Genomic DNA, 24001 nt, shown 5'->3' on the forward strand with positions numbered 1-24001 from the left:
CCTATCAAGTGAGTCTCTTCACCAAATGACTGTGCACCTTTCTTTCTGGTGATTTTAGGCTGCTTTCCAAAATGGGTGAATTTGTGTGTGGGCCCTTTAAGAGCAGGCTTTTCTTTCTCTTATGTTCGATAGCTTTTCTGGGGGTTTTCCCTGTTGTAGTTAATAGCCAGCAAAACTAGATGTTATGACACTCGTCTCGGTTGTGCTGAGTCCAAAAGATGTTTATTGGACTGCTCAGATCCCCCACTGCTCCAGGGAAAGCTTTGTACCTTAAGATTGCTCCGGGCTGTGAAGTGCCGTGGCTAGAATGTGGCCTTTCCTCTCCAAAAAGGAGTTTCTGCCTTTTCTATCTCAGTCAGCTCTGTCCCTTGTTGTGGAGGTTCTTTTTATCCAGTTTTCAGGTCTCTCTCAGGGGTAGTTGTTCCAAGAGTAGTTGTAAATTTGTTGTGTCTGTGGGAGGAGGTGAGTTCAGAGTCCTCCTATGCAGCCATCTTCCCAGCAATCTCACCTTTTTTTAAATTATGGTAAAAAACGTGTAACATAAAATTTACCATCTTAACTATTTCTGAGTGTACAGTTCAGTAAAGTTAAGTATCTTCACATTGTTTGCAACCAGTCTCCAGAAGCCTTTTCCTCTTGCAAAACCCAAACTCTATACCCATTAATCAAACTCCCCATTTCCCCCTCTGCCCCCCTGCTGCAGACTGCCCTTCTGCTTCTCTTCCCATGAATTTGACTACTCAAGGTACCTTATGTAAGCAGAATCATACAGTATTTGTCTTTTTGTGTCACACACAAAAATTTAGCACTTAGCATCCATGTTGTGGTATGTGTCAGAATTTCCCTCTTTTTTAAGGCTGAATATTATTCCATTGTGTATATATGCAAGATTTCTTTTGAAGTTTTTTTCTGGTTCAGACCAGAGGCCTAGAAACTATCCAAATTGTGGCAGAACTTGTTGATCCAAGATTGATTTTATTAGTCATAGAAGTAATGATAAAGGGATAATAGGAAATAAAGATCTTTATCATTGTCAAAACTCTTACTATCATATGGGTGTTTTAAAAACTTACTGCCTCATTTAGAACTTTTGGTTGATGGTCTTTGTCTCCTTTATTGATGCTGGTGTTCTTGGTTAGTTATGTTGTGAATAACTGGCAACACAAATACAATTCTTTAACATAGATATCTGGGGCTCCTAACAGATGCATTTTTCTTGCTATTTCCCTCTCTGTTGGTGCGTATATATATGTATATTTATACACACACACATGATATGAGGAAACTAGCTAGCATTTTAGAGGTTTAAAGCTGACAGAAGAGTGGTAGTATAAGGCCATAATAACTTGTGTTCTTGAAGTTTGAATGGTAAAGGTCAGTTCTTTTTCATTTCTTTTACAGTATAAATTTAATCAGAATCAAATGCATAATTTAAGAATTTTACCACGGAGTAACTTGAGTGACCTTTTCGTTAGCCAGGATGAACTTTGTTCATGACTTTGTACTGTAGAAAGTCTACCAAGACTTTATTTGCACTTGTAGAAATAAATTCCTTTTTTGGGAAAATTTAATAACAAGAAGGGTTTGTAAAGGATAATTTAACTTTGGAGGCATTTTTTCTCTACCTTGTTCTATTAGCTGCCATTTACTTATCATTTATTGAGCCAAGTATTTTATATGTATAAATATCTATATTTATTTATGTATAAGTATTTATGTATATTGCATTTTTATAACAACCCAGCAAGGTGGGCTTTTATTAGCCTTGTTTTACAAGCTAGGTTAAGTAACTTGCTCAAGATGGTAGAGTAGTTAGTGGTCAAGTCGGGATTGGAATCCAGATCTGTCTGTGCTCTTGCGTTGCACTCCTCTGCCTCCTGTCAGGAGATCGGGGGTGAGGAAGGTCAGATAAAGAAGGGATGACGCAAGTTAAACTAGGGAAAAAATGAAAGAACTTTGTGGCTCAGTAAATTAAAGTATTTAAACAGATTTTAATCTTAGTTGTTACAGAAAAATTATTCTTATGGAAAAATTACTAATCTTGCTGCAAAGGCTTTTTCCAGAAGAAGGATTTATGTAGAGAAAGATTTAAAGCTCTAAATTTTTTTTTTTAATGACCATAATGGGATTTTTTTCTTTTTCTTTTTTTCTAAGATTGGCACGTGAGCTAACATCTGTTGCCAATCTTCTTTTCTTTTTTTTCTTCTCAAAGCCCACCAGTACATAGTTGTATGTTCTGGTTGTAGGTCCTTCTGCTTGTGCTGTGTGGGACGCCACCTCAGCATGGCCTGGTGAGCAGTGCTGTGTCCATGCACAGGATCCGAACCAGAGAGATCCTGAGCTGCCAAAGTGGAGTCTGTGAACTTAACCACTTGGCCACAGGGCTGGCCCTAAGACCTCTACATATTAAAGCAAAATTTTTTTTTTTAAGATTGGCACCTGAGCTAACAGCTGTTGCCAATCTTCTTTTTTTTTTCTTTTTCTGCTTTTTCTCCTCAAATGCCCCCAGTATATAGTTGTATATTTTTTAGTTGTGGGTCCTTCTAGTTGTGGCATGTGGGAAGCTGCCACAACGTGGGCTGACGAGCAGTGCCATGTCCGCGCCCAGGATCCGAACCAGCGAAACCCTGGCTGCTGAAGCAGAGGATGTGCACTGAACCATTCAGCCACGGGGCTGGCCCTAAACCAAATATTGTATGAACAGTTTTTCTTAAAGCAAATTAATCTGTATCAGGTAGATGTTAAATACCAGTAAAGTACACTTGCCGTTAAGCCTAACTGTCATCTTTTTCCTGGTTAGATGTTGATGATGGAGACACAGTGACAGATTTTATGGCTCAAGAGAGAGAAAGAGGCATTACTATTCAATCAGCTGCTGTTACATTTGATTGGAAGGGATATAGACTCAATCTAATTGATACACCAGGTATGGTGCTGTTCCAGCAATGCAGAGCTGCATCGTTTGTGGTTTTTGTTTGTGTATGTGTTTTTTGAAAATTGTGGTAAAAAACGTGTATTGTAACATGTACCATCTTAACCGTTTTTGAGTGTACAGTTTAGTGGTGTTAAATATATTTATGTTGTTGTGAAACAGATCTCCAGAACTTTTTCTTCTTGTAGACCTGAAACTCTATACCCATTAAACCGCTACTCTTCTTTGTCCCCTCCCCCCACCCCTGGTTACTACCATTCTACTTTCTATATCAGTGAGATTGAATATTTTAGGTACCTCAAATAAGTAGAATCATACTGTATTTATCCTTTTGTGACTGGCTTATTTCACTTAGCATAAAGTCCTTCCAGTTTCACCTGTGCTGTAGTGTGACAGGATTTCCTTCCTTTTTAAGGTTGCATAGTATTCCATTGTAAGTATATAGCACATTTTGTATATATAGCATTCATCCATCCGTGCACATTTGTGTCGCTTCCACCTCTTGGCTATTAGTGGAATAGTGCTGCTGTGAGCACGGGTATGCAGATATCTCTTTGAGACCCTCCTTTCAATTCTTTTTTGGGTATATACCCAAAGTGGGATTGCTGGGTTGTATGGTTGTTCTTTTTGTTTGTTTGTTTTTTTAAAGAGTCTAAGTGTTAAATTTCTCGTCTTTTTCTTAGGTCATGTGGACTTTACCGTGGAGGTTGAACGCTGTCTAAGAGTGCTGGATGGTGCAGTGGCTGTATTTGATGCCTCTGCAGGTGTAGAGGTAAAAAATACTGCCAAAGTAAAGTGAAGATAGAGCAGCATGATTTTTAAAAAAGTAGAATGTGTCAGATTTAGTTAACTGTACACCTTTTATTTAGTATGTTCACATAAATTATGGTGAAAGGAAGTTGGAATTTAATATTGAAATGTGATCTCAGATATTTCATAGTAAAAGGGAAGAAAAGTTTGCTTTTCTGTAGGAAATATGAAAGTGTTGAGAATGTGTGGGGCCTGAGATTCTACTTTACTCTCAAGCTAACAGGTGAGCCTGCCAGAGTTTTATGGATTGTGGCAGAAGACACAAGACTCTGAGTCAGAGACACAGGACTTTATTAGTCACAGAAATAGCAATAGCCAGAATGTCAGCATTTTCTTGAGCTGGTTCCCCAAGCCCTAATTCCCACAGGGTGACATAAAGGGAGTTGGGTGACAGCTGCACATGCAGTGGAACCCTGTGCTTGGAGAATGCAACTATTTTCTAATGGGCGTGCCTGCTTTTTGCTTTGGGGGGAGACAGCATCTTCAAGACTTGTAAGCAAACCTCCCTTTCACTCAGGAGGGAGACACTGACTCTGTCTTTCCTTTTTTTTTTCCTTAAAGATTGGCACCTGAGCTAACAACTGTTGCCAATCTTTTTTTTTTCCCTCTGCTTTTTTCTCCCCAAGTCCCCCCAGTACATAGTTGTATATATTTTAGTTGTGGGTCCTTCTAGTTGTGGCATGTGGGACACTGCCTCAGCATGGCCTAATGAGCGGCGCCATGTCCGCTCCCAGGATCTGAACTGGTGAAACCCTGGGCCACCGAAGCGGAGTGTGGGAACTTAACCACTTGGCCACTGGGCCGGCCCCTGACTCTGTCTTTCTAAGCTGTTCACTATACAAATGTCTTTGAAAAGATAGTCCAGAACAAAGGCAGTTAATGCCTCTCCTAACAAAACATGCAGAAATGCGAGAGACCTGTGAAGAATTGTCTCCCAACAGTTAATATAAAGCTCCTCAAATAAATTTTGAAAATGGATTTATAATAAATTATTGCTCCTGGAGTCAGTAATGTTCTCTTTAGCTGGTGCCCATTTGTCTTGTAATCTCAAGATTGGCTTTATGTTAAATTAGTACCCATACTCATTCTTCTAATCTTAAAATTACTAAAAGTGATATCTTAATTAAGTGATCAAAATTAACATCCCCCAAAATGGGATAAATTGACACTATGGATCTCCTCATGTGATGCACTAAGAAGGACAACATTACCTATGTTGTATTCCTGGCAAAAATATTGGGCCCATCTAATAATGAGAAAACAACCAGACAAATCTAAATTGAAAGACATTTGGCAAAACAACTGGCCAGGACTTTTCATAAGTTGAAAAAAATTTAAAGTAAGGAAAATGAATGATTTGGGGGAAAAAGGCTGGGGAACTGTTGTATATTAAAGGATTCTAAAGAGATAAGAAAACTCAAGGTAATATATGATCTTTGGCTCGATCCTGGATCCAAAAAGAAAAGTTACAAGGGACATCATTTGGAAAATCAGAAATTTGAACATGGGCTATATGTATTAGATAGAAATATTGTGTCGACTTAAATTTTTCTGAAGGTGATCATTGTAATTGGTTGTGTAGGACAATTCCTTATTCTTAGGAAATACACGCTGAAGTATTTAGGATTGAAGTGTCGTGTCTGCAACTTGCTATCATGGTTCAACGCCCACCCACCCACACATACACACATGGTATTACTTTGGGTCCTCTGAGCAGTAAATGCCAAGATGGGGTTATATGTAATAGGAGATTTAATGGGGGAAATGCCTGTGAAGAATACAGGAGAAAAGAGAGACGTGGGAAAGAGCATTCAGACCACAGGACAGGTCTATAACGTACGAAGGAGAGAGGCAAGGAAGGAGGATCGGGTAGGAAGTGTCTCAGACGACACAGTTCCAAAAGGCTTCGGCCAAGCTGATGGGGAGTGCTCGAGCCAAAGTCACCTGCTAGAGGAGTCCCGTGTGTTGCAGGAAGAGGCCTACATTGGTACTTCTGCTGTGCTCACTCCTTAGCTGGGAACAGCCCACCGGAAGCTGGGCCTTCAGAGAATGTGGTAGTAGATCTAGAAGGGCAGCACTGGGAGCCCACAGTTAGTTATGCTCCTTGTAGTAGATCCAAGTGGCACATTTTCACAGCGACCACACATACAATGTGTGCTTGTGCACATATTTGTAGAGAGACAGAAAAGGCAGATGTGGCAAAATGTTAATCCTTGGTGAATCTAGGTGATGAGTACATGGATATTTATTGCACTATTCTTTCACCTTTTTTATAGATTTGAAATTTTTGAAAATGAAAAGTTGGCGAGGAAATAATATAGTTATTGAAAGCCCCACCTGAGGACCCCAGACAGACAGGGATATTTGCTTGATAAAGCCTGACGCTGAGGTCTGAAGTTGATTATACACTAGTGTTTCTACTTCTTTCTGAGTCACTTCATTTCCTAGTGCTTGCATCCTTTCTGCCCTTATGACTTCTTTACATCAATTTGACACTTAATCATTCAGACAGATTGCATTATTTATAAGATTGAAATATACTGGAATAGGAAGTTTCTGAATTTGTGACACAGGCGGCTCTTGTTTGCTAATAATAGATGGGCTTTTAGCTAGCAGGTGGGATGATGAGAGTTTTTGTTTTATTTTTTAATATGTTTTGTTCTTGGGAGATTTATAATATAAATTTATAATGTAAATAATACCCCCCAACGTCACTATAGACAAAAATTAGTTTGAAGTGGATCATAGTGTTAAGCTAAATCTATATAGTTTCTAGAGGAAAAATAAAGTTATCTTCACAACCTTGCGTGTAGATAACAATTTCTTAGGGCACAAGAAGCATGAAACATAAAAAAGTTGATTCATTAGTCCTTAACAAAATTACATCTTTTTTTTTTGAGTTCATGATAGTTTACATGGTTATGCAATTTCAGTTGTACATATTTCTTGTCTGTTGCCACACAAGTACCCCCCTTCACCCCCTGTGCCCATCCCCCACCCTCCTCCCCCCAAAATTATATGTTCTCATTAAAACTAAAAAAAAACCAAAAAGGCAAGCCGTGGGCAGTGAGAAAATATGTAATGTTAGATAAACTATATGAATGTTAAATTTCTAGAGTGCAATATTGATTATATGGGAGAATATCAGTCTTAGGAAGTATGTGCTGAAATGTTCACAGTACCTGTGTATGACCAAGGACTTGTATCCAGAATATGTGAATAACTACAAATCAATAATAAAAACTAATAACCCAATTAAAAAAATGGCAAAGGTCTTGAATGGATACTTCACCAAAGAAGACATGTGAATGGCCAGTGCACACATGAAAAGATGCTCAGTCTCATTGGTCATCAGGGAAATGCAAATTAAAATTACAAAGAGAGACCATTTCACACCTACAAGAATGGCTAAAACTAAAAAGAGTGATGGCAAATGTTGGCTGAGAATGTGGAGCAACTGGAACTCTTACCCATTGTTGCTGGGACTGTAAAATGTTACAACCACTTTGGAAGACTATTAGGCAATTTCTTATAAAGTTAGATATACACTTGTCCTGTAACCCAACGATTCTACTCTTAGATCTTTATCCAACGGAATGAAAACATTTGTCCACCAAAGGTTCATTCAGAATGTTTATAGCAGCTAAATTTATAACAGCCCCAAACTAGAAACAACGCAAGTGCACATCCACAGGTGGATAGAAAAACAAACTGGTACGTTTATGCAAAGGAATTTAGCAATAAAAATGAATGAACCAGTATACCCAACAACATTATGAATGTCAGAAACATTATGTTGAGCGAAAGAAGCCATGCTATTTATGTGAGGTTCAAGAATAGGCAGAATGAATCTTTGGTGACAGAAATCAGAATAGGTTGCTTATGGGGAAAGGGACATAAGAGAAATTTTTTATTTTCTGTATCTTGATTGGGGTAGTAGTTAGACCAGTGTAGATATTTATCAAAACTCATTGAGCTATACACTTAAAATCTGTATTTTATTGTATACAAATTTTACCTAATAAAGCAATCAAATTACAAACTGGCTTTTATTTTACCTAATGTCAGCACATTAGGTTTTTATGCTCTGTTTCAGGGCTCTTGGACGCCACTAGGCACAGAAACTGTCTGACTCAAACTACATGTACTGTGTACAAAAAGTAGAATTAAGAGAAGTCACACAGAAAAGCATATGAGAATTGCAACTTATGTAAATACAGACATCCACCTTTTTTTCCCCTTAAATCCTCTTCGGTTTACGTGAACATTCAAACATTCACAATAAAAATACATGATTTTTATCACAATAGCAGTTTTACAGTACACTCTTATTTGCTCTTTTGATATTACAACTGTCTGAATCAGTTAAGGCGAAAGTCCACGTTTCACAGTCAGAAGACTGCCAACTTCAGTATTGTGTGACATGTGCTAGGTAAGGTGAAGCCAAACACAAAGTAGGTCTTCACCTTGGTTAAGTCCTTTTTCTGTGATTCAGTACCTCCCAGGCATTAATTCTCTGTGGCAACACGTTCACCCAAAGTGTTATTCTCAGTTTGAAGCACGCTCTTCGTCACAGTTCACTACATTCTTAGCTGTATAACTTGATAGCAGGAGAGTGGCTCTAGAAGTATAAGGGTGGTGGCACTAATTCTGTGCTATAATGGATTCTGAGATGTGTTTATTCCATGTGTGGTAACAGTTATTTTTGTCCAATATGTGTTTTTTTCCTAATCTTTGCTTTAGGCACAAACTCTCACAGTATGGAGGCAAGCTGATAAACACAAGATACCTCGAATCTGTTTTTTAAACAAGATGGACAAAACTGGAGCAAGGTATTTAAAGTGTGTTTCTTTGGCTTATCAAAGTAAGAATACAATTTGAGCTTTTAATAGACTATAACTTAAATTTAAAAATATCTATTCCCTGTAGAGTACAAATATTACAGGGAATCCCAATTCAATCCCATTTAAAAAAAATTTCAAAGCAGCTAATTCCTAGGTTTAGTCACTCTGTGGGATCAGTAGAGAGTTGCTAGATGGTGAGTCATCCTGATTCTAGTGTAGAGGGGCTGTATCCTGTTTTCTAGGCCCGGGACGACGTGATGTCTTGCTGATGCCCCGGCTCTGTTTAGAGCTGCATGTACCGTACAGTCTTGCATTGCTCAGGGTTACAGGGCTCCCTATCATTGCTAAAGGTAGAGGGTAGAGGATTGTTTCCTGCAGTTTCCTCAAAGAACAATGCTCTTCCTTGTCCCCTGGTTTTCTTTAGCTCCTGGGTAATATGCTTTCAATAAAGGGGAAGTGGGAGAGGAGAACATAGATGTTTTAAGAAATGCTGGGGCCCGACCCCATGGCCGAGTGGTTAAGTTTTCGCGCTCCACTTCGGCGGCCCAGGGTTTCGCCGGTTCGGATCCTGGGCGTGGACGTGGCACCGCTCATCAAGCTATGCTGAGGTGGCATCCCACATGCCACAACTAGAAGGACCCACAACTAAAAATACACAACCATGTACTAGGGGTCTTTGGGGAGAAAAAGGAAAAATAAAATCTTTAAAAAATGAAATGCTGAGATATAGTGGTAATGCTCAGAGACTTAAAGAGTGCAAGCCAATTTTCTGAGAACAGAATTCCAAATTCAGAGAAACAAGAACATGAAGGATTTGGAGAAAATGTGAAAGGGAGTGACTCAAGAATATAAAGGATTCCGGGGAAATGTGATAGGGAGAGATCCTGGTCCGTGATGTGAGAGTGGCAAAAACAAAACATCAACTGTCCCTCCCCTAAATCATAGGATGCTTTGTGTTTGTGTAACTCTCTGCAGTAATTCAAAGGCTGCTGGTTTAAAGGACTTTTGTCTTGATTATTAAAAAGCACAATAACCTTTGAAATGTTCGAGGCTCAAGTTCCGACCCTTTTCTGTTTGGATTCCTTGCTGACTGACAGCACCTGTGATGCTGGGGAGGGAGATGCCTGACTACTAGGCTGCTTCTCAAAGACACTGGGACCAGGGCCGGCCCAGCGGCTCAGCAGTTAAGTTTGCATGTTCCGCTGTGGGGGCCTGGGGCTCGCTGGTTCGCATCCTGGGTGCGGACCTATGCACTGCCTGGCAAGCCCTGCTGTAGTAGGTTTCTCACATATAGAGTAGAGGAAGATGGGCATGGATGTGAGCTCAGGGCCAGTCTTCCTCAGCAAAAAGAGGATGGTTGGCAGCAAATGTTAGCTCAGGGCTAATCTTCCTCAGGAAAAAACCCCAAAAAACATTGGGACCAGAGTGATCTGCATGTATGTATGTATAAATCAGCCCATGTACCAAAGATGGCATGTGTGCCATAGGTAGCCAACCACAGTGTTAGCACAGAAGTAAACAGCACAGCATGTGATACTAAGAATGCCCAAGGGGCCGACCCAGTTGTGTAGTGGTTAAGTTTGTGAGTTCCACTTTGGTGGTCCAGGGTTCACAGGTTTGGATCCCAGGCATGGACCTAGCACCACTTGTGAAGCCATGGTGTGGCGGCATCCCACATAAAGTAGAAGAAGATGGGCATAAATGTTAGCTCTCTGGCAATCTTCCTCAAGCAAAAAGAGGAAGATTGGCAACAGATGTTAGCTCAGGGTCAATCTTCCTCACCAAAAAAACAAAAAAAACCCACCTAATATAAAAGTATAGAAAAATTAGTCAGGCTGGCTCTTGGAAGAAAGCTGGTAGTCATGTGTGATAGCAAATGTAGTTGTTAGAAGAAAGAATGTTGACTTGCAAGCACAAATCTTGCATTTGAATCCTAACCACAATTTATTATCTGTGACCTTGATGAATTCATTTAACCTTAACCTCAAACTTTAGTTAAGTGAAGCTCACAAAAATAATACCCTAAATATCTGTGTGGCAGGATTATGGTAGATACTCAGTTACTATTATCTGAAATTGACATTAAAAGTTTATTCAAGGGCTGACCCTGTGGCACAGTGGTTACGTTCCATGTGCTTTGCTTTGGCGGCCCGGGTTTGTGGGTTCAGATCACAGGCATGGACCTACACCACTCGTCAGCCACGCTGTGGCGATGACACACATGTAAAGTGGAGGAAGACTGGCACAGATGTTAGCTGAGGGCTAATCTTCCTCAGCAAAAAAAACAAAAACAAAGTTTATTCAAGGTGTCGTCTTATGGAAAACTGTTAAATGGTAAACATTAGGGACAATAAAAAGGGTTATAGTTCTAGAGAATATTATCAAACTTGTTTTAACTGTAATTATTTTGTTTTCTACAGTTTTAACTATGCAGTTGAAAGCATCAGAGAGAAGTTGAACGCAAAGCCTTTGGTTTTACAGGTTGGTTGATAGAATTCGTTGATTAATAGGAATAGCTCCTTCTCATTTTCCTCATCAGTTTATTTCTTGTGACATATTATGTACATTTCTGAAGCTTTGTCACATCTTTTTTTGGAAGAAGTTGGGATAGGAATAAAAACAGGTGTAGATTAACGTAATAATGATAATAGATGTTTTGGAGAAAGAAGTTTTATCACCAGTGCAGTTCTACTCGAGCGATTATTTAATAATGTTAATCTCACTCTGATTTCTAGTTACCAATTGGAGAAGCCAAAACTTTTAAAGGAGTGGTGGATGTAGTAAGTAAAGAAAAACTTCTTTGGAATGCCAACTCAGATGATGGAAAAGACTTTGAGAGAAAACCCCTCTTGGAAATGAGTGATCCTGAACTGCTGAAGAAGACGACTGAAGCAAGGAATGCCCTGATCGAACAAGTAAAACGAATGCTGGGAGTTTAAGATTGCATAAGCATTTAGAAACTTGAAAAAATGTTTTATTTATTGTAAAATTTTGCATAAAATTGGGGGCCGGCTCCGTGACCGAGTGGTTAAGTTCGCGCGCTCCGCTGCGGCGGCCCAAGGTTCGGATCCTGGGCGCAGACATGGCACCGCTCGTCAGGCCATGTTGAGGTGGCGTCCCACATCCCACAACTAGAAGGACCTGCAACTGAGATATACAACTACGTATGGGGGGGTTTGGGGAGATAAAGCAGAAAAAAAAAAGATTGGCAACAGTTGTTAGCTCAGGTGCCAATCTTTAAAAAAAAAAAATCACATGGAATATATAAAGTGTAATGAATAATAAAATGAACACCAATGTATGCACAAACCCAGCTTAAGAAATAGAACATTGGGGCCGGCCCCGTGGCCGAGTGGTTAAGTTTGCACTCTGCTTTGGCAGCCCAGGATTTCGCTGCACGGACATGGCACGGCTCATCAGGCCACACTGAGGAGGTGTCCCACATGCCACAACTAGAAGGACCCACGACTGAAAACACACAACTATGTGCCGGGGGGCTTTGGGGAGAAAAAGGAAAAAGAAAATCTTTAAAAAAAAAAAAAAAGAAATAGAATATTAGCAGTACTCTTGAATCCCCATGTCCACTTCCTGTTCATCCCTCTCCCCTCCACTAATCATCTACCCCATCACTATCTTGATTGTAGTGTTTGTCTTTCATTTGCTTTCCTTTCTAGTTCACTACAAATGCCTGTATCCCTGAAGGACTTAGTTTTCCATGTTTTTGAACTTTACAGAATTGTAATGATACTGTTTGTATTTTATTACCGTGTTCAACATCATGTTGGAGATGTATCCATGTTAGTATGTGTGGTTGTACTTCATTTTCAATCTTTTTTTTTTCCTTAAAGATTGGCACCTGAGCTAAGAACTGTTGCCAATCTTCTTTTTTTTCCCCATGCTTTTTCTCTCCCAATCCCACCAGTACATAGTTGTATGTTTTTTTCTTTACTTGTGGGTCCTTCTAGTTGTGGCATGTGGGATGCCGCCACAACGTGGCCTGATGAGCGGTGCCATGTCTGCACCCAGGATCCCAACCGGCGAAACCTTGGGCCGCCAAAGGCGGAGCACGAGAAATTAAGCACTCGACCATAGGGCCGGCCCCCTTCATTTTCAATCTTGTACGGTGTTCCAGTATATGATTATACCACAATTTGTTGTCTAGTCTCCTGGGTAGGGACTTCGAGGTTGTTTCCTCTTTTTTGCTGTTACAAACAGTGTTGCTGTGAACATCTATCTATATATCTCCTTGTGCACCTATGCAAGAATTCGTATAGGGTGAAACCTAGGAATGGAGTTGCTGAGTCAAAGGGTATGTCCATATTTTACTTGACCAGATGTTGAATTATTTAGAAAATTTTAAAACCATCAATTTTATAGTTAATATATGACTCTGGACCTCATCCACCCTCAAAATCTTAATGGAAAATAGCAAGATTGTTAATATTTATAATGTTGATAGGATATTTTTAGTATAGAGAGCAATAAGTAAAATATAACATTAAATAAAAACTCCCTGAATCTCAAACAGAAAAATATTTAAGTCTGAACCCTTTGATTTTTCACTTCTAAATTAAACTGTTCAAAATAGATCCTCTCATCGTTAATTTTTTTCATTAGTGTTCTTTATATAGTGTTTACTTTTATTATTATTTTCTTTTATTTTTGAGGAAGATTAGCCCTGAGCTAACTACTGCCAATCCTCCTCTTTTTGCTGAGGAAGACTGGCCCTGAGCTCACATCCGTTCCCATCTTCCTCTACTTTATATGTGGGACGCCTACCACAGCATGGCTTGCCAAGCGGTGCCACGTCCACACCCGGGATCTGAACCAGCGAACCCTGGGCTGCCGAAGCGGAACATGTGCACCTAAGTGCTCCGCCACCAGGCCGGCCCCTAGAGTTCTTTTTGAAGTAATTATTTTCCACTGTAATACATAGTAATCATCACCTTTATCATTAACATAGTAGTGATCTTTGTTATTAGTGGATAATGCTTATTGGGGACCTACTGTGATCTAGCTTAAGTTCTTTACATGTGTTATTTAAGCCTTGCCACAACCTGTAGTATCCCCATGTTACAGGTGAGGAGACAGGCTCAGAGAAGTTGTCCTGCAGCTGGAAGGTGGCGGAGCCGGACTCTGCCTGGGGCTGCCTCAGTCTTGAGCTCCGGCTCTCGCCCCTGTGCTGTGCTGCTTCTCCAGGAGGCGAGGGAGCATACTAAGAACAGAAGTGTAATCAGCGTTTATTAGTCAATCATGAGGGACATACTTGGTTCCTCTTTGAGGTCTTTTTGTTTTTGTTTTGTCTTTTACAAAAGAGCTATCAGAATAAACCTAAGGAGGACTTTGTAATCTGGTTGAGGGGCCAGCATACACTTGCATATGTATCTCATTGTTCTAGGACGTGATACTGTGTAATGAAAATAAAGGAAAACTTCGAGAGTACCAGTAGGTAATAAAAGTGCTAATTACAAGGAATACATATGTATGTATAAAATTAGAGAATAAGACCACATTACGCCCTTTAGGATAACTACTATCAAAAAACCAAAATCAGTGTTGCAAGGATGTGGAGAAATTGGAACTCCCGTGTACTGTTGGTGGGAATGAAAATGGTACAGCCATTGTGGGAATAGTATGGTGGTTCCTCAGAAAATTGAGAATAGAACTACCATATGACCCTGCAGTTCCACTTCTGGGTGTACATCCAAAAGAACTGAAAGCGGGGTCTCAAAGAGATACTTGTGCATCTTTGTTCATAGCAGCATGATTCATAAAAGCCAAAAGGTGGAAGCAATCCAAGGGTTCATCAACAGGTGAAAGGATAAAAATGTGGTGTGTGTATACACAATGGAATCTCATTCAGTCTTAAAAAGGAAGGAAATTCTGCCATATGCTACAACACAGATGAACCTTGAGGACATTATGGTATTGAAATAAGCCAATCACCGAAAGACAAATACTGTGTGATTCCATTTATATGAGGTATCTAGGATAGTCAGAGTCATAGAGACGGGAAGAAGAACATAGTTGCCAGGGGCTGGGAAAGGGGAGAGTGAGCGAGTTGTGTCATGGGTACACAGTTTTGTTTTTGTGAGATGAAAAAGTTCTGGAGATTAGTTCTACAACAGTGTGAATATACTTAACACTGCTGAACTGTTCCCTTAGAAATGGTTAAGATGGTAAATTTTATGTTCTATTTTGCCACAATTAAAATTTGTTTTAAGTTAGAAAATAAGATTAGTATGGACTAGAATCAACTTCTTGTGCTCTAAAGGTGAACAGTGATAATAAATAATACTTCTTCTGTACTTACTGTATGTTCTGGAAGCATAATCTGAATTGGTTATTTAATCCTTACAACAGCCCTGTAAGGTAGGTACTAGTATCCAAGGCAAAGAGAGCTGCTGTCGCTTGACCAGAGTTTTTGAACAAGTTAGTTAAGTACGGGAGCCATTTCCAGGCAGCTTAACTCAGAAGCTGTGCTTAACCATCACATTTGCTCTTCTCAGGAGGATGGTTAGGTACATTTCTGCTATAGTTAGCTGGTAAAAGTGTGTTTTTCTCACCAAGTTTGAATGTTTTGCTCCCTTGTACATTATAAACTTTTGAAACTTATTAATTTTATTGTCAGCTGAATTCTATTTCATGTAGGCAGATGATCATGAAAAGAACATCAACTAGATAATTGCATTTTTATTACTGAAATGCCTACAACCCCCAAATTAAATTTATTCCATCAGTGCAGGATTACAAATAAGATTAGTTCTTTTGGTTTGACTGTCTTAGGAGACCTGGTGAACATTCAGAATATTTGAGAAACACCAGATGAAACTTTTTTTTTCTTTTTTTTTTTATTGAGTTATTGATAGGTTACAATCTTGTGAAATTTCAGTTGTACATTAATGTTTGTCAGTCATGTTGTAGGTGCACCACTTCACCCTTTGTGCCCACCCCCCACCCCACCTTTCCCCTGGTAGCCACTAAACTGTTCTTGGTCCATAGTTTTAAATTCCTCATATGAGCGGAGTCATACACGGATTATCTTTCTCTTGCTTGCTTGTTTCACTTAACATAATTCTCTCAAGGTCCATCCATGTTATTGCAAATGGAATGATTTTGTTCTGTTTTGCAGCTGAGTAGTATTCCATTGTATATATGTACCACATCTTCTTTATCCATTCGTCTGTTGATGGGCACTTAGGTTGCTTCCATGTCTTGGCTATTGTAAACAGTGCTGCAATAAACATTGGGGTGCACAGGACTTTTGGGATTGCTGACTTCAGGCTCTTTGGATAAATACCCAGTAGTGGGATGGCTGGATTGTATGGTAGTTCTATTTTTAGTTTTTTGAGGAATCTCCATACTGTTTTCCATAGTGGCTGCACCAGTTTGCCTTCCCACCAGCAGTGTATGAGGGTTCCTTTTTCTCTGCAACCTCTCCAACATTTGTTGCTATTAGTTTTAGATATTTTTGTCATTCTAACGGGTGTAAGGTGATATCTTAGTGTAGTTTTGATTTGCATTTCCCTGATGATCAGCGATGATGAGCATCTTTTCATGTGCCTATTGGCCATCAGTATATCTTCTTTGGAGAAATGTCTGTTCATGTGTCCAGCCCATTTTTTGATTGGGTTGTTTGATGTTTTGTGATTGAGTTGTGAGAGTTCTTTATATATTAAGGATATTAAGCCTTTGTCAGATATATGACTTGCAAATATTTTTTCCCAGTTAGTGGGTTGTTTTTTTGTTTCAATCCTGTTTTCATTTGCCTTGAAGAAGCTCTTTAATCTGATGAAGTCCCATTTGTTTATTCTTTCTATTGTTTCCCTTCTCTGAGAAGGCATGGTGTCCGAAAAGATCCTTTTAATACTGATGTCAAAGAGTGTACTGCCTACGTTTTCTTCCAGAAGCCTTATGGTTTCAGGTCTCACCTTTAGGTCTTTAATCCATTTTGAGTTTATTTTGGTGAATGGTGAAAAAGAATGGTCAATTTTCATTCTTTTACATGTGGCTTTCCAGTTTTCCCAGCACCATTTGTTGAAAAGACTTTCTTTTCTCCATTGTATGCCCTCAGCTCCTTTGTCAAAGATAAGCTGTCCATAGATGTGTGGTTTTATTTCTGGGCTTTCAATTCTGTTCCATTGATCTGTGCACCTGTTTTTGTACCAGTACTATGCTGTTTTGATTACTGTAGCTTTGCAGTATGTTTTGAAGTCAGGGATTGTGATGCCTCCCATTTTGTTCTTTTTTCTCAGGACTGCTTTAGAAATTCGGGGTCTTTTGTTGCCCCATATGAATTTTAGGATTCTTTGTTCTAATTCTGTAAAGAATGTCATTGGGATTCTGATTGGGATGGCGTTGAATCTGTAGCTTGCTTTAGGTAGAATGGACATTTTAACTATGTTTATTCTTCCAATCCATGTACATGGAATGTCTTTCCATCTCCTTATGTCATCATCCAATTCTCTCAGAAAGGCCTTGTAATTTTCATTATATAGGTCCTTTACTTCCTTAGTTAAATTTACCCCAAGGTATTTTATTCTTTTTGTTGCGATTGTGAATAGTATTGTATTCTTGAGTTCTTTTTCTGTTGGTTCATTACTGGAGTATAGAAATGCTACTGATTTATGCAAATTGATTTTATACCCTGCAACTTTGCTGTAGTTGTTGATTACTTCTAACAGTTTTCCAATGGATTCTTTGGGGTTTTCTATATATAAGATCATGTCGTCTGCAAACAGCGAGAGTTTCACTTCTTCCTTCCCTATTTGGATTCCTTTTATTCCTTTGTCTTGCCTGATTGCTCTGGCCAGGACCTCCAGTACTATGTTAAATAAGAGTGGTGATAGAGGGCATCCTTGTCTTGTTCCTGTTTTCGGGGGGATGGGGTCAGATGAAACTTTTTTATGAACTAAGACACCCAGATTTATCTAAAAACAGCAGTTCACTGTATATATTATCGTTGGCTATATATTGTGCATTTTCTTGTATTTCTTTTGAGCACTCTGAGTAAATAACACTTTATTGAGATGCTTTATCTAGCTCTGGCTTCCCATGAATTTAGGAAACTCATAGTAGCGTATCTTCAATTTTCAACCTCCTTTCCTTTCAAAGAAAAACTCTGTCTCTAGAAGATGTGAAGAGTTCCTTGGCCTGGGTAAGGGAGATCACGTAGGTGTTTTGGAACATTTGGATAATGTGTATTTATGGTATTTAGACTTAATAGCTGTGACAATAAATGCCAGTTATAGCTAAAGCCTTTCTTTACAGGTTGCAGACTTGGATGATGAATTTGCTGACTTGGTTTTAGGAGAATTTAGTGAAAATTTTGATTTGCTACCACCTGAAAAGGTAAATTTTATTACTCGTTTACTTTTACCAAGTTTTACTAATTGAGTGTGGTTTGCATATTATTAGAAAATGCTTGCTTAAAAATTAGGGGAACATTAAGATAAAGTTACTGCTAATACAGGCAGTTAAATAATGGCAGAGATTTACTATTCTCAGATATACTTTATAAAATTAGAAATTGAATCTTGTTTAATTATATTGAGTTAAGATAAGTTAATTCTTCATTCTCTGCAGGCTTTTCTCTCCTTTTTCTTTTCTTTAAAGATTGGCACCTGAGCTAACAACTGTTGCCAATCTTTTTTTTTCTTCTTCTTCTTCTTCATCCCAAAGTCCCCAGTACATCATTGTATATTCTAGTTGTAGATGTCTCATTGTGCCTTGTGGGATGCTGCCTCAGCATGGCTTGAGCAGTGCTAGGTCCGTGCCCAGGATCCGAACTGGCGAAAACCTGGGCCACCGAAGCGGAGCACGCAAACCCAACTGCTCGGCCATGGGCCTGGCCCTGCAGCTTTTTCTCTTCATTGTCATCATTTCTCTTAAGTATTTTTAGGGAACTCACAGGTAGAAATTTTGTATTTAAAATTTACTGGTTTTTCAGACTACTACAATGATTGTTTTTCTCAGAACATTTTTTTTTAATCTGTTTTAATTTTTAGTGGAAACTCATTACAGTTCTGTTTTTTTTTCTTTTGGGATACATTAAACCAGAGAATAGGCAAGTGAAATACTGATAGTAATTGAATTTTGACAGATTTCTTCAAGGCCTTTCTGTTTTTTTCTGCCAGGGGTCTTCCTCATGAATTTGACAAATTTACTCTTTGTTTTCCTTTACGAAATGAGTTACAAAGTAAAGAGTTTTTAAATAGTAATATGTATAATGGAGTCCAGCAAATTCACTTAGTTATTTTTCACAAAAAGTATTAAAGAAAAACACAAGAACCGTAGATTAGTCTTGAGCCATTGGAACTTAGAGGTGGGAAAAAAAAGATTTTTTCTTTTGAATGAAATGCCATAATTTTTGAAATTTTTTATTGATTAGTATTTGAGTACTTAATTGTAATGTTTATTGTGCCCTATAGTCACATAACATGATTTCTATTTTCAAAGTGCTTGCAATCTGAAGTGGAGTTGACTGACCATTTCTCTTATCAAGAGTAAGCACACTCAAGCTTTTCTTGGTTTTTGAGGTCTTTTAAAAATTTTTTCTACATTGATCTCTCGTTTTCCTTTGGATTTTATGTAATGAGGATCTAATTCATTTGAAGAAACTGTAATTCATATTTATATTTTTAATTTATGACCAGTTCCTCTATTAAACTATCAAGGTTAAATCACAAGTATATTAATTCATTTATTCAAGAAAGATTTTTAAGCACCTACTTGTGTTAAGCACTTTTTTAGGCTCTGGAGATTCAGCAGTGTTTTCATGGGACTTACTCTGAAGCTCATAGCTCATATGGATTTTACATTCTAGTGGATGGGGAGACAGACAGTAAACTAATAAATATGTGTCTAATATGCCAGGTAATGATTAATGTTATAAAGAAAAAGAAAGAAGAATAAGACCGTAAAGAATGATGGAGGGCCAGCCCCGTGGCTGAGTGGTTGAGTTCGCCCGCTCTGCTTAGGTGGTCCAGCGTTCTGCTGGTTCGGATTTTGGGCATGGACATGGCACCACTCATCAGGCCATGCTGAGGTGGTGTCCCACATAGCAAGCCAGAGGCACTCACAACTGGAATATACAACTATGTACTGGGGGGCTTTGGGGAGAAGAAGAAGGGGGGAAAAAAAGAATAATGGAAGTGTGCTGAGGAGTGCTGTTTTACCTGGTTGGTGAAGGAAGCATTCTCATTCTGAGATTTTGACCAAGACCAGTATACTGCACAAAAAATACTTAAATTTATGCGTCTGCTTTGTAGCTCCAGACTGCAATACACAGAGTAACACTGGCTCAGACAGCAGTGCCGGTGCTTTGTGGAAGTGCCCTCAGAAACAAAGGGGTCCAGCCCCTGCTAGATGCTATTACCATGTACTTGCCTTCCCCTGAAGAGCGCGACTATGAATTCCTGTAAGTATGCCAGCACAGAGATTAAATCTTACAGCCTTAAGAAAGCAGACAGGCAAATAAGGTCTTGTTTCACTAAGAGTAGTTGAATCACCATTTTTGAATAACATTGGTGAAGGATATCATTATAAATAATATAATATAGAGCCATAGTAACTTTTACTCTAAAGGGACATTTGTCATCATTTAACCTGCTGTGTTTACAGATAGAGTTAAGAATGCGTGGCTTGGGGCCGACCCCGGGCCTGAGTGGTTAAGTTCACGCGCTCCACTTTGGCGGCTCGGAGTTTTGCCGGTTCGGATCCTGGGTACAGACATGGCACCGTTCATCAAGCCATGCAGAGGTGGCGTCTCACGTGCCACAACTAGAAGGACCCACAACTGAAAATGCACAACTATGTACCGAGGGGCTTTGGGGAGAAAAAGAAAAAAAATCTTAAAAAAAAAAAACAACGAATGTGTGGCTTTTTTGCTGTGTAAAAGTACAAGTGTTGACCCTGCTGTCTTAGTTGAAAAAATAAGGAGTGTACTGGGGCTGTTTGATAAATATTCTGTAGACAGAATTACATTTATTCTAGATATCAAGATTTTCCATATGCTCAAAGTATTTTTTGGCTGTAAAGAAATATTGTTGTTGTACTCCTGTTGTCACTAACAGCTTTGTACTTAGCAATACATCTTGTAAAATCTGAGTGAGCACTGTCTAAAACAGCAGGCAGAAGTGGGCTTCAGTCCTGTTAGCCAGGACGCTGATCACTGTCCACGTCTCCACTGGAGATGCGCTGTGGTGAAGTGCTCATAAGCCCGGGCTGTGTGCTGCCTGGATTCACACCTCAGCTCTTCCAAGTTGCTTACGCTCTCCCCTGCAAAATGCAGAGACTAGGACCTGTCTCATAGGATTGTTACAAGAACCAAAGGAGTTAACATTTGTAAAGCACGTAGGACAATGCCTAGTATATGGTAAGCTCTCTATGTGAGTGTTTGTCAAATAAAGGTAAAAATTGGAGGGAATAGGGATAAGATTGGACAAGTTCTGTAATAGAAGTGTCTAACCTACTTGGAGTCATAGACTCCTTTGAAACTAATGAAAATTAGAGCTTTTCCTCAGAAATTTGTACCTGTGCACAAAATTTGGCAATTTCAGAGAGATTCAGACTTTCCGAAGCCTATCAATGAACACCAATTTAAGGACGTCATTCTCTAAGAATGTTGACTGTGTAAACAAGTTCAAGTTTATAGTGTGGATTTGTATGGTTATGCAGCTGGAGAGAAAGTGGGAGGAGAGAGTAAAAGCAATAATTGGAAAGTACCTATTTGTTTACCCTGTACCAGTGTTTTGAGGAGTGATGTGGTGTTCCTAGGTGTAATTTTGGGGGAGGGAACACTTGGCAATGGAATTACTTGCAAATAGAGGTAATATTTGGAAGAGAATCCATTATTTTTAGTTTTAAGGAATTACTGGTAAGATCTCTATTAAATGGTCTAGTCCAGTGCAGGAAGAGAGATACATAGTCCTAACGCTGTTCACTTGGCCCTGGGAGCCAGAAGATAGGAAGGATCTTTGGAGGACTTCAGGGTTAAGTTTGAGCAATGATCCTGATCTGATCTGGATAGATATATGGGAAGTGTATTTTAAAGGCTTTTCTGGAATGTTTCCTTAATTTTATAGGCAGTGGTATGAGGGCGACTTATGTGCACTGGCATTTAAAGTTCTCCATGACAAGCAGCGAGGACCACTGGTTTTTATGCGCATTTACTCAGGCATGCTGAAACCCCAGTTGGCTGTCCATAATATTAATGGAAACTGCACGTAAGTAGAAACTTAGGTTATTTTCTAAAACTGTGTTCATTTTAGAAAATACTTTTACTAACATAAATCATGGTTTTACAGGGAGAGAATAAGTCGTCTGCTTTTGCCATTTGCTGACCAGCATATAGAAATCCCTTCACTGACTGCTGGTAACATTGCTTTGACTGTTGGGCTTAAACATGTAAGTGACTAGGTAATTTCTCCAAGAAACAGCTTAAATATTTAATTAAAAGTAGGTATTATGTAATAGCAGAAACCCATGAACAATCCACATAATCATCAATAGTAAAATAATGAATATCATAGCGTTTTTATCAGCATGATTGAATCTCATACACTTAACAGAAAGAAAAGTTAATACAGAAGACTACAAACAGTATGGATAGTATTCATATGAAGTTCAAATCTAAGTAAAATAATACACTATTGATACGTATGTTTTAAGTTTATATAAAATATTGTGTTATTCCCATTGGGTTTTTTTCCTGTCTTGGTTATTGCAGACAGTTTAACCTTATAACCAATCAGGTAATGACTGAAAATATTTTGCCAATGAAGGCTCTGTTAGGGAAAGGATTTTTGTTTCTTTTGTTCTCTATCCTTAGTTCCTAGGTCAGTAGCAGGCACTCCGTGACTTTTGTAGGATGAATGAATGAAAATACTTGATGCTGTGTATGTTTTTTTTTTTTTTTCCTTTTTCTCCCCAAAGCCCCCCAGTACATAGTTGTATATTTTTTGTTGTGGGTCCTTCTAGTTGTGGCATGTGGGACGCTGCCTCAGCGTGGTTTGATGAGCAGTGCCATGTCTGCGCCCAGGATTCGAACCAACGAAACACTGGGCCGCCTGCAGCGGAGCGCGTGAACTTAACCACTCGGCCACGGGGCCAGCCCCGATGCTGTGTATGTTTTTGTTGGGTTAAAACTAAGGACATTTCACTTAAATGTGGATTAAGTCAAAGGCCGTTTCTCATTAAACTTTGGTGTATTTGGCATTTAGGATAAACATTGTTACTTTTCACATTTTAAGCTCTTTATGGTTAATTGCAAGATTCAAGATCCTTTAGTAGAACAGTCCCATGGTCTGGATATTGGACCTCTAGCATCGAAGTGTCGTCTCTGTCTACCCAAAGGCAGGAGCTCCATGTGTGTATTTGAAGGAGTTACACAAATACATTTGGAGTATTACTTCATTAGGAATATCTTTACAGAGAAGGAAACTGGCACAGAACTTCATAATATAAAAGTTTAAAAATGAAATTATAGTTTTAAAAAGTAACGAGTCTACACGGAAGCTATAATTTTGCATGGTCAAGGGTATTCTGGTTAATTGCATATTTTAGTTAATAGAGGATTTTCTGTAAAATAGTAATGAATTTTACTGGTGGTCAAACACTATAATGGACTTCTACCTGACCTGCCTTGACGTGATTAAAAATTGAGGAAGGTACATTTGTTTTGCCAAATGAATTAGGATGTGTATTGTGTGTGTGTGTGTGTGTATAGTTTATTGTTAGAATTTATTACAGCAGTATTTTGGATAGAATTCTCATACAAGTTAAATTAGCTTTATGCAAAGTTATAATGAGCTTTATGAAGCTTTCCTTTAAGTTCTATTGAAAAGAAAGTGCCACATTAAAATCTTTCTTGTTTCATGTTCTTGGTGGAAGCTGAGTGCTTGCCAACAGCCTGTTTTGTTCCCAGGCATCTTGTTTGCTTGCAGACTGCCACAGGAGACACCATTGTCTCATCCAAGTCCAGTGCATTGGCTGCAGCTCGTCGAGCTGAAAGGGAGGGAGAAAAGAAGCACAGACGAAACAGTGAAGCAGAGAGACTTTTATTGGCTGGGGTGGAGATTCCAGAACCTGTGTTCTTCTGTACCATAGAACCCCCTTCAATGGCTAAGCAGCCAGGTACAAAGAGTCTTTTATCAATTAATTAGTGCTCTGATAAAGATAAAATAGTTACGTTATACCCTCAAAAGATTGCTTTTGTGATTGAGTTCAGTTTTATCAGAATTTATTGCTAAGTATGTCTTGTGATTGGTCTAGTTTTTTCTTTAAGATGTTTTGATTTTTACAAACTCCTTTCATTTTTTTTTTTTGCTTATATCTTGGCCACTTTTCTCATATCATATTCTTCCTTACTGGAGATTGTATGGTGCTATGAGATTCTAAGTAATTGACCTCAGAA

General features: G+C 38.9%; 1 protein-coding gene across 5 annotated transcripts in view; it reads left to right on the forward strand.

Annotated features, from left to right (window-relative positions):
- Nucleotides 1-24001, forward strand: part of GFM2 (GTP dependent ribosome recycling factor mitochondrial 2) — a 55865-nt gene that overhangs the window by 11380 nt on the left and 20484 nt on the right. For all 5 annotated transcript variants that reach the window (XR_011506049.1, XR_011506051.1, XR_011506050.1 and 2 more), the window contains exons 6-15: nt 2801-2926; nt 3616-3704; nt 8486-8574; nt 11007-11067; nt 11322-11501; nt 17857-17937; nt 19857-20005; nt 21672-21812; nt 21894-21993; nt 23532-23721. Coding sequence is in view for 2 of the 5 variants with exons in the window: in XM_014830051.3 (XP_014685537.2) it covers nt 2801-2926; nt 3616-3704; nt 8486-8574; nt 11007-11067; nt 11322-11501; nt 17857-17937; nt 19857-20005; nt 21672-21812; nt 21894-21993; nt 23532-23721 (1206 nt within the window). In the remaining 3 variants the exon portion in view is untranslated. The remainder of the gene's footprint in view (nt 1-2800; nt 2927-3615; nt 3705-8485; nt 8575-11006; nt 11068-11321; nt 11502-17856; nt 17938-19856; nt 20006-21671; nt 21813-21893; nt 21994-23531; nt 23722-24001) is intronic.

This window comes from Equus asinus, chromosome 9 (assembly GCF_041296235.1).
Source record: "Equus asinus isolate D_3611 breed Donkey chromosome 9, EquAss-T2T_v2, whole genome shotgun sequence".
Classification (NCBI taxonomy): Eukaryota; Metazoa; Chordata; class Mammalia; order Perissodactyla; family Equidae; genus Equus; species Equus asinus.